Here is an 11,916-nt window from a genome sequence, read left to right as displayed (position 1 = left end):
CACTTATGTTTAAATTAATGGTATTGATGAGTGTGATACATATTCTAAGATTAATCACTTCTATATGCATGATTTGCACTCATAATATATGATCAAACAATACATCTGTGTTTCATCGTCAAAATACAGCAAAGTTAAAACTAAGTCTTGAACAAATAATCATTATACATTTAAAAAAAAGTTCATCAATATTAATTTGAAATAAGTGTCTCCGTTCCAGCTCAAATTTGATGATAAGTTGGGTATATACTACTCCCTGGCCCCCTCTAGGTTGGTATGAAGAAGGAAGTATTTTAGTGTATTTTGAAGGCCTCACCAAATTTGGCTTTCATGTATATATTACTAACATAAACGTCATCTTTGCAGCTCAGCTTTCATGGTACAAAGCTGTATGCATATTTAAGGGTGAAACGTTGTGTTCGATTGAATTTTTTTATTATAAGGTCAATCAAAAGAAATATTAGAATTGTTCAGTCTTAATTTAATAAGAAATAAATATTAAATCAAAACAATAGTTTATAATTTGAATGTGACATCAAACCTACCATGCGTTCAATCATGACATACGTAGAAAAGGCAAATGACAATTTGCATAATCATTATCAATAAAGAAGTATACATGCCTCATGAGATTACCATCCAGAGGACGACTACCAGTAAGGGATAATACTATTTTACTAAAATGATTATTATTATTATGAATAAAAAATTAGAATTGGCCGTTAAATTAATTATTAATTAATTAGAGATTAATATTTAGTGACCAATGTTCTTTGGTAGCTAAAACTTTGATAGTTAAATTTTAAAAATTAATTTAGAGACAAATTATAATTTTTTATTCATAATAATGTTTATTTTAGTAACTAATAATTTTTTATTTTGTCAATTGGTATCTAAATTGATCACTACAGTGACTATTAACTTTTGATCATTAAAATTGGTTGTTAATGGGGTATTTTCTTGTAGTGTGCCAATATTACAATATTATATATCCCAAATAGACAAGTAGTAAAAGTGCAATTATATATGCACAACACCTAGACAAATTTGCTAATTGTATATCACAATACTACCAAAGACAAACTGTAACGTCCCATTTAATTAATACGCGTAATTAAAGAAACGTCACACAATTATAATATAACCATGCAGTCCTGGAATTTAAACATAACGCCGTACAGACCAAGGCACACCACGATGCCACCAAAAATAAAAGGAACATGTTAAACAGTTTACTGGAATCCCAGAAAGATATAAAAGCGGACAAGCACATGGGCTGTAGCCCTAAGGATAGCCCAAGAAGGACAGAAAGTTCGGCCCAAGAAGACTAAGCAGTGGGTTCGTCTCTCCCTTGTTGACCACAGTTACCTCTCGCGTCTGCTCCCATCAATAAAATTGATGATCATCGCGAAGATAGAAGAACAACATACAAATCAACCAACAAGAAAGGGTAAGCTAGAGCCAACAACGATTTCATCATGCAATCAAATGTACCTTCACAGCCAATATACACATATACAACATACACTTATCACTCAAACATGTTATGACCCTTCAATCAATACACTAAGACTCGACTCATTCGGATACATATAGCCTGGTCGGATTCAGCGGATGCTTGCACTTGTGGTGGATACCTCTGCTCACCCCCGAGCTAAGTATTACAAGTGTTATAATGAATCAAATTTCCCTCACCCACAAGGTTAGCCCTTAATGAATTCCGGGCCTCCTGCTACTCTCACCATAGGAGTCAGTCCGCTCTAAGTGAGATTAATTGACTCCTTAGAGTGTCAGGATGCAACCTTACCTTGAATCCTTACCGGACCATATAGATGGGGCACCACCGTGGACACCCACTAACAGGGGTCATGGAATTACGTCCCGACCACTGAAGCACGATCCTGAAAGTCTCACCTAGAGACTCCAAGGAATTACGCACTGACACGGACCAACGTATAGAAACAGCCAAGAATTTTCACATACATTACACATGAAACTTCATACCAACATCCAAATCCAATCCTCATTTCTCACATGTTGAATCAATACCAACTCGTTATTCCCAACCATGAGTAAAGTGTTTCTCCTCATACCAAAACCATGCCATTGGTTTACCAACCATCAAGATCCATTGTTGCTCATGACAAATTTGTGACCACACGCACATATATATATATATATATATATATATATATATATATATATATATATATATATATATATATATAAATATATATGAATCCAACTTCTCATGTACAACTCATATAGAAATCATGCCAAGCTCACAATCCCCCACAAATAAACTCCTCCCAACAAGCATACTCATTTCCCTCATGCCATCATATAATAGTACAATAAAGCACAGTTCAACCATCAAAAGACAAGAAAACCCCAAGCTGAACGCATCCTCGCTCAACCCATTGCTCAGGCTGAGGAGCCTCGCCCAGGCGAGAGTCTTCCCGCTTAGGCGAGTTCTCTTCGCCTAGGCGAGAGTTCGCGAATCTGGAACAGGGGCCTCCGCACGTTCTCGCTTAGGCGAGACCCACCTCGCTTGGGCGAGACGCTCGCTTGCTCGAAATTGAGCGAGCCGCCTGGGCGGCCAATTGCGCGAGAAGGCCTGGGCGAGCCTCTACTCACCTCGCCTAGGCGAGATGAGCTCGCCTGGGCGAGTTTAACAGTCGCCGCCACTGCCATGCGTGTAACAGACGTATTTTGCACATGCCAACAACAACACCAACCATCTCATGCATTCATAGCAACATACCAGTTCAAGGATCATAAAAATATATCACAAACAACTTACAATCACATTAAACAGAAACAAAGAGGTTCTAGCTGCCCGTACCTGGATAAGGCTAGCTGGAAACCTCGACACCCAACTGTGGAGCACGAACAGCTTCTAAGAACAGGCTCAGAGCTGGAAAATAATGAATAAAAGCGGGTCGTTACGGAACCCTGACAAAAGCTACGAGAATAGACCAAGGAGGGACCACTGCTAGTTGGAGAGCACTTACGTGAGCTAGGGCGGCCAAGCTGAATGCGAACAGAAGGTGTCGTGAAACCCTAGCAAAGAAGGCAGCTGCAGCTCAAGGTTCTATGAAAAGAGTGGAAAGTGAGACTTAGGGCAACGTAGTATGATTTTATATACTGGGTCATCCCTTAGGCCCACTTACAAGGGCAACCCCTTTAATTTAGGGCAGACAGAAAAGAATTATTCTTAATGGGCCTTACACAAACATCAATTACAATACTATCTATAATGACACAATACCAAATACAATAGGAAGTCAACGTTTAAGTAATAATATGTCAATAACACTTCAAAAAAGAGTGTAAAGTTCGGTAGTTATTTTCGTAAAATGTGACGGATTTAACCACCGTAATTTATGTTTGTGACGGTTTCAAAAACTGTCACAATTTGTGTGATCACAAAGTCTAATGTGACAAATTCAAGCTAACCGTCGTAACAATCGTCATTTATTACATTATAACAGTGACGGTTCGCTTGGATAAATTACGATAGTGAAAACTATTGTAACTTTTTAAATGGAAATTAAATATAGCAAAAATAGTGACACTTAAAAAATGCCATAACTCACATTATATTATAACATGTATAACTATTACTATTATTAAATGTTGTTAATCAAATATTTTATTATTTATTATTATTTACATATATTTATAATTTCATAATTTTAAATTTTTTTTAATAGTGAAAATTTAAAATATAAAAAAATAATGATATTAAAAAAGAATTATCAAATATTATCTTTCATTAAACATAACAAAATTAGATCAAAGTACCATGTTCAAGTAAAAAAAAGAAGACAACATTACAAATTCATCATGCAATTCTACAACTCAAGTTTTTATCCCAATTCTAAAATTGTTTTCTCCCACAACTTAATCACAATACTAACAACATCTGGAATTGTTCTCCCATACCAAATTGAAGCACTTGAATTGTGTTTAACTTTGAAAAATCATTTCATCCTATCACCACAACACTAGTAATGCACTTAATCTTCAAGCAGACATCTCTCAGAAAATTTGAAGCCTCAAGATCTTTTCGATTGTCTCCCTAACTCACAAAACAAAACCACTACATCATTCATCAATTCAAAATACACTTCACCGAAAATAGATAAAACAACTAACTCTAGAGCACATCAAAATCATATTTAAAAAAAATCAATAGGTGTCATTTTATGAATGAAACTCTTTCCAACTCTTACTTAAAAAATAAACACACACACACATGCACACACGCACGCACACACACACACGCACACACACACACACACTGACACACCCACACACACCCACACCCACACACCGCCACACACACACACACACACACACACACACACACACACACACACACATATATATATATATATATATATATATATATATATATATATATTTACTTCAATATTTTTATTATATTGGCAATACAAATACTTGTATGCTTTTCAACTAGAATATTCCTCCATAAATATTTATTCATACACATTAATACAATGTTACTTTACATACGTAACATAATTTATGAATAGAAAAAAAAAAAACAAAAAAACATACATCACATAAACCACTAATGTCGTGTTGATAATGTTACTTCCTTCCTTCATGTGCTTCACACCGTATCTGTGTTTATGAAACTAGGAATGTTAAACAGTTACCCTATGTTCTCACTTAAAAAAGTTACTAATAGTATGAGTGATTTAAAAGACTGAATTGGCCTCTTGTCTTACTTACACTACAAGAAAATGTCTCATTAGTAACCAATTTTAGTAAACAAATGTTGTTAGTCATTATAGTGACAAATTTAGGTACTAATTTACAAAATTAAAAATTATTGGTTACTATAGTCACTATTATAAATAAAAATTTATAATTGGTCACTAAATTGGTCACTAATTAATTAGAGACCAATTTAGGTACTAAGTCATTTTGGTAGCCAAAACCTAGGTAGCTAGTTTTTAAAGACCAATTTCCTTTGGTAGCCAAAACCTTGGTAGCTAATTTTAAAAATCAATTTAGTGACCTAATATTTTTTTTTATTCATAATAGCAACTATTTTAGTAACCAATAATTTTTTACTTTGTAAATTAGTCATTGTAGTTACTAATAACTTTTGTTCACTAAAATTAGTTACTAATAACACATTTTCTTGTAGTGTTAGTCATGAAGAAGTAGGAAAAGATATTAGTTCATAAAACCATCTCCAGTCTTTTATCATCAATCTCTTTAAACAAATCAATTTTGAACTACACAACTAAGTTGTTCACCAAAACATCAATGCAGTCATAAGCACTAACCAATTCATCCACCACTCTCTTGCAATTTTCTTCGTAACCCAAATCAACAACTATAGCCATTGGATCTTTAGCATTAGCATGCTTAGCTTTTCTTATAATTTCAAATGTTTCTATGTCATCTATGTCTTCTTGCTGATAATTGGCATTATTATGTTTTATTTTTTGTTTATTTTTATCTTTTATTGTTATTTTATTATTATATTTTTAGATATTTTCGATTTTACTTAATAAAATTAGAAAAGATAAGTATTTGGTTCACATATTTAATATTTTGCATATATATGGAAATATAAAAGAAATTAAGAAGAATATCAACAGGAAGAGATATTAATAAAGTTGGTTATTCCAGTACAAAATCAAATACAAATCTCAAGCCTAGTCCAATTATGAAAAACCCCTTTAGGGGAAAAAACCCCCCTTTACGGAGAGAGGGAAAATAAATACTTTTGGGAAGGAGGAAACTTGACTTAAAAGGAAAGAAGGTAGAGGCACATTCTAAAGGTTGGAGGCATTCATCTTTATCATCATTCTAGTATTCAGAATGTTAAGGAGTAGCTTACTCCTTTATTCATGGGTGTTGGGTATAATGTATTCTTAACTCTTTGTGAATTCTACTATTCAGTATAATTATTTCCCATCACTTTGTGTTCTATTTTATTTAAACTGCATGATAATTATTGATTGCATATTTGTGGGTATCTAGACATAGACTACATCATTGGTCATTCTTAACATCATATTTTTTATCTTAATGCAAACACATAATAAAAATTGTTAGACATAGGATTTTTATTATTCAAGTTTAGACTTGTCAATAAGACATTACCACTTGTTACAAAAGATATGAATGCTAGATAGAGAGTTAGAAGTATATTGTTTAACGTTTTTGCTTTGAACTAAATCATGAAACTCAATCCTAATGAAGCGTTTATCAAATATTGCTGCACACCATATGCTTGATAAAATTACAAAAAGAATTTTATTTTTGTTTTTGTGAAATTTGTTGTCTAATTGAGTTGTGAATTGCAAGAGTTATCAAGTGTTTCACAAGTCTCTTGGGAAACGATACTTGGACTTTCCACTTTATTACTTATATGATTTGGTACACTTGCTAATTTAGTAACACTTGACCTTTCGTGTAAGTGAAGATAACAGTAGCACCTTCCAACGAAAACAAGTTACACACGTCTCTTCCAATTCCAGAGTTACCTTCAATTACCACAACCACCTTCCTCTGAAAATACATATAATCGATTAAGCAAAATCAAATAAAAGTACTTAATCACTACATATTAATTATATGCATGCATACTCGAAGTTTATTCGATTGTTTGTAATCTGAACTGCTATATTTGGGTGGTAGATTCATCAGATACTCTTTGCTAAGTTGTGTGTATTGCTTCTGAAGGGGGAAGTGCATTTGGAGGAGACGTGGATTAGGAGAAGCTAATTTATAAAGGCATAGTGAAAGAAAGAAAAGGTTAATTAAAGAAAAAAACACAAATTCCAACTCTTTCCTAGTGGAACTCAGTCTCTTCTTTACTATACATGATTGCTTGTATGGTTGTTGATGCATCCCACAATTGAAAGGATTAACTTGTATAAAGAGTATCATTTTGAATGACACCATTTCACATATAACTAAGGATGTTTCTACTAAGAACTTCACCAGTAAGATAAAACGAGAAAGAATAACTAAAATCTCTCTCTCTCTCTCTCACACCCCTTTTAGAATAAAAAAATAACCTATTTTATCACCATTATAGCATACAACTTAACAAGTCTAATAATAGTAAGAATCTAAGGACAAAATTTATTATTGAAACCAGAGCCACTAAAAATATTTAAAAGATTCTGCCAATGAAGAGTATCAAAAATTTTGTGGATATCCTATCAAGAACATTTTTATAAAGCCATAGAAGCAAAAATAACACAATTCTTAATATCTCTCCCTTTTGTATAAAATCATTATGTTTCTTCGAAGATCCTCATACCACAAACTAGGTACAAGCATACACAATACACAGTAGGCGCCCATCAACGATCCTCAAGCTATTTACTCTGCACTAAGGAACCTCTTAGGGCAGAGTAAGCAACCACTAGCAACCCTCGAACTGCTTACTCTGTACTAAGGAACCTGTAGTACATAGTAAGCGGCCATTAGCAACCCTCAAGCTTACTCTGTACTAAGAAACTCTTTAGTACACAGTAAATGACCATCAGCAACCCTTAAGTCACTTACTTTGTACTAAGGAACCTCTTAGTACACAGTAAGCGGCCATCAGCAATCCTCAAGCCTCTTACTCTGAATTAAGGAACCCCTTAGTACACAGTAAATGACCTCCAACAATCCTCAAGCCGCTTACTCTAAACTAAGGAACCATTTATTACATAGTAAGCAGCCACTAGCAATCCATTAGCCACTTACTATGTACTAAGGAACCCTTCAATACAGAGTAAGCGGCCACCAACAATCCTCAAGTCGCTTACTCTATACTAAGGAACCCTCAATATAGAGTAAGCGGCCACCTGCAATCCCCAAGCCGCTTACTTTATACTGAGGAATACCTCAATACGCAGTAAGCGACCATAAGCATCCAATTGGTACACAATAAAGAAACCTCCATAGTAGCACACAATCAACAATGTTCTACAAGTCGCACACAATGTGAAGCTATATGAATAAGAAATAATCATCCCTATCCACTCAGCTAACCTTGCGCCCCAAGAGTACCCAACCTCTAGATCCCACATGTTCGTTTACCGGGTACGAGTACCGGATACTCTAAACCTCCCACAGAGTATGCGGTATTCGGTCATGATGGCTCATAGGCGGCCTACTAGCAACTATTAAGGGTTCTTCTTGTAATTTTACTCACTTCTACTGGATTTAGAAATAGTTAAAAAGGTATTTTTAGGGTCTAAAAGCCCATTTCAGGTAGGACCCATAGGTAAAAAAGGTATAAATAACACATTGTTCTATGCATTGATTATGCATTTAAACATTCTCTGAATCCCTAATATCATCCGTGCTCACTTAAGCATCAAAGTGTATTTTGTAGGTACACTTGCATAGTCATCGGAGCTTCATTAGAGTAAGGAGAGATCAAGCCAGCAATCGAATACTAAAGCTACCCAATAGATTTATGAAGTACAACTTGGTCCCATAAGAACTACAATGCCACGTGTCACTATCACGCCAAATGTCATTGTCTTAATTTCAATTTGGTTCCTAAATTTTTTATTTTGATTCAATTAAATACCAATTTATTTTTAAAATTGAGTAATTTCATCCCTCCCCAAATTGAGACTAAATTTAATTTTTATATAAATATTATACTGATATTTTTATTAAAAAAATTAAGAATATTAAGTTTATTTAAATTTATATTTTACATAAAAGTGTTTTAGAATTCTGAATTTATTTGTTTTAAATTGTTATCAAATTATTTTAAAATTTCATATTTGAATTATAAAATTGTTATTTTTAAACCAACTCTAATATTTGTATAGAAATTATTGAATTTTACACATTTTAAAAGATACAATTTTGTGAATATAAATTCAAATAGTAAAGTATGATGTAATAAAATATTAATACAAATAAATTTCAAATTAAAATATAAATCCAAACAAAAATTAAAGAAACTTTAATGTGAAATATAGATTTAAATAAACTTAATCTTGTAAAATTACTTAATAAAAATATTAATTTAAATATAAAATATCAGTATAACATTTATATAAAAACTAAATTTAGTCTTAATTTGGAGAATGACAAAATTGCTTAAGTAAAAAAAAACTTAATTGAATTAAAATACAAATACAAAGACTAAATTAAAATTAAACAATGATACTTGAGGTGACAAATAACATTGTCATTGCCACACTCACATGACGCTAAATTAAACAATTTTTTATTTTATTTTTAAAGCATAATTAAAAAAATTAAAATTAGAAAAAAAGAAAAATACACAAACAAATATGTGTGACACACATCGTTATTGATATATTATTCAAGAAAAAGGTATAATTGCATCAAATTTTAGAAAATAGAAAACAAGTAATGACGCATAAAAATAAAGGATTTATTTGAAATTTTCCTACAAATGAAAAACATAACTCAACATAATTAAAATAATGAATAAAAAAAATCAATAGAGGTGGTTCTATGGGCGAATAAAAATGTTTGAATCCACTCTCTATTTTAAGATTGGTTCTGTTTTTAAGCACCTACCCATACCCCTTCGCGGTTATAAATAAGGCAGCTAATAAGCTATTTTCAAGTCAACGACCAAAAACATTAACTCATTTCAACGATTTGGTTGAATTGACCTTCTTCTTCTTCTTCTTCGTTCGGCTTCGTGCTTACTTGTCTTGTGGATCATGGTACCAGCACCAGTTGTATTGCAAGCTGTTGGAGCTTTGGGGAAACTACTGTCAATAGTGATGAAAATAAAAGAGGAAACGACCATATTCAAACGCACCTTGGAGGGCTTTCAACTCACTCTTATAGCATTAACTCCAGTGGTCAACGACATGGAACGCCTCAACCACGATCTGGGGCGTTCAAGGGACGAGGTTGAACCGTTGATAACGAAAATGGTATACGGGACGAATCTTGTGTGCAACTGTTCCAAAATCCAATGGTTCAACTGTGTGTCTAGGCGTCGTTACCTGGCTGAACTGAAGTTCCTTCAGGAATGGCTTCTGACGCATTTGTCCACGCTGGAGATGGCTCATTCTGTGAGAGATAAAATCGAGACCAAGAGGGATCAAAGATTGAATGAAGATGGAGAGGTTGGTACTGTTTCTATACTCGTTCTCCCTGCGCCGGATCTTTACCTTGCTTGGGGAGACACCGACTGGTATTGGACCTGGACTCATACTACACATCCCAGGTAATTACTATTTTTTTTTAATATATGGTTTAGAAGTTAACTTTTAATTTAATTATTAGTCAACATGAGATTTCCTACCTATATATATGTTTGTTATTATTATTGCTGGTACTATTTTTATAATCTATGTTTGCTAGTTATTTTATTATTGTTTGATATAGTTTTCCAGAGGTGGCAGAACTACGTAGTGTGTGTTGGCTGGAAATCAGGGGGTGGATAAAAACCAGCTCGTTGCACTCAAACCAGTCGTACGAGGCATACTTTGTGTTTAGCAAAGGAAGCAAAACCTTTGGGTTCGACAAGCAGGCCGTTGAGGTGTCCCTTAAGGTTGTCGGAGAAGATGATGATGATCAGAAACAAACGGGGTATTTGGAACCGAAAACATCACCGAACAGAACTTCTGATGCAGTAGAGACTAGCCTTCTCATGCCTGAAGTTGAACCTATGTTTGAGGTGAAAATTCGCGAAGATGGGTTGCGGGAGGTGAAATTGGGTGAGTTTTCCACCCATGCGGAAGAGGACAAGGAGGTTCAGATGGGTGTGCATGAGACCAAAGACCTTTGGTGGAAAGGTGGCATTATCGTTCAAGGAATCGAAATACGACCCAAGTGAAAACATTCAAATTATTATGAGGAACAAACCATTGATTATTTATTACTTTCTCTTCCACTCTTTCTAAAATAAGTAAATTATATAAAGTATTAAAAATTATATCAAATAGTCTCTTTTAAGTATTGGAACATCCTTCTGCGAATTAGGTTCAAGGGTATTCCATGTTTTAGAGACTATTTTGTATAATTTGTTATTTTGAAGACTATTTAAGAGAAAGGATAAATGAATTAATGGTTTACTTTTAATATAAACATGTAAAAAATCAAATAAACATCCACTCTAGGATTTTGCGTACTTTTTTTAAGGTGTGAATGATGTGTATCCTTTTTATTTTAAGTTAAAAAATGTGTGTTTTTACCATGTAATTAGAATGATGATGTAATTCAGTCCTAATAGATTATTAGTTGAATAAGTGATTTACTGTGTGAACTAATATTTGTATATTTTATTTCACGATGGTCTAGTGAATAAACACTCTCACCTGTTTTAATCTATGAACAAATTAACTTGACATCGCACATTAGGTATTAGCTAGCTGTATTTAAATTTATTAATCTCACTATTATTTATAAAATATCTTTTTCATGAGATAAAATAGATACAAAAGATAATAATACTGCAAAATTTAGGATTTAATTGTAATTAATAAATTTTTATGTAAGTACGTGCAATCCCTTCGACGCACCTATCACCAGACATATCGAAAAGCGTATTTTTATTAGACGCAACACAGGGTAAACATATCTTTAAAAAGGTTCACATGAAGGGGTTCCCCATGTAAAGCATACCTGTTACTAGAAATGAAAGATGATCCTTGGCCTACAAGCTTCGTTGCCTCCTCTCCTTGTTTTTCGTAATGGTTATACCCTTTTTTCAAAACCTAACTCAATCATGAGAGCTTATACCTTTATTGAACGTTGGGTATCACGTTAATACCACAAGTACTCGCAATTAAAAGAAAATAACACAAGTACTTACAATTAAAAAATAAAAAATAAATGAATAAAATAGATAATACACAAATAATATAATTTAATTAAAAGAAAGAAAAATTATATACTGACCACACCAAGCCA

At 33.3% G+C, this 11,916-nt stretch overlaps 1 protein-coding gene and 1 pseudogene across 1 annotated transcript; one reads left to right on the top strand and one right to left on the bottom strand.

The window, feature by feature from the left end:
* Nucleotides 1-1,484: 1,484 nt before the first annotated feature.
* LOC146883232 (glucose and ribitol dehydrogenase-like) lies at nucleotides 1,485-6,747 on the bottom strand (annotated as a pseudogene).
* Nucleotides 6,748-9,602: 2,855 nt separating this feature from the next.
* LOC146883231 (F-box protein PP2-B15-like) lies at nucleotides 9,603-11,351 on the top strand. The gene is made up of 2 exons (XM_085667562.1): nucleotides 9,603-10,228; nucleotides 10,390-11,351. The coding sequence occupies exons 1-2, from the start codon at nucleotides 9,714-9,716 to the stop codon at nucleotides 10,838-10,840; spliced, it is 966 nt and encodes a 321-aa protein (XP_085523688.1). The 5' UTR covers nucleotides 9,603-9,713; the 3' UTR covers nucleotides 10,841-11,351.
* The last annotated feature ends 565 nt before the right edge of the window (nucleotides 11,352-11,916 follow it).

Source organism: Vigna unguiculata, chromosome 10, assembly GCF_037176805.1.
Source record: "Vigna unguiculata cultivar grain cowpea cultivar isolate G323 ecotype 2 chromosome 10, ASM3717680v1, whole genome shotgun sequence".
Lineage (NCBI taxonomy): Eukaryota > Viridiplantae > Streptophyta > Magnoliopsida > Fabales > Fabaceae > Vigna > Vigna unguiculata.
Note: the sequence above shows the minus strand (reverse complement) of the source record. Positions and strands in the feature narration are given on the sequence as shown.

Coding starts and splice junctions, on each gene's coding strand:
- LOC146883231 (XM_085667562.1), top strand. CDS start 9,714: ATGGTACCAGCACCAGTTGTATTGCAAGCTGTTGGAGCTTTGGGGAAA. Junction 10,229..10,389: donor ACTCATACTACACATCCCAG/GTAATTACTATT, acceptor TGTTTGATATAG/TTTTCCAGAGGTGGCAGAAC.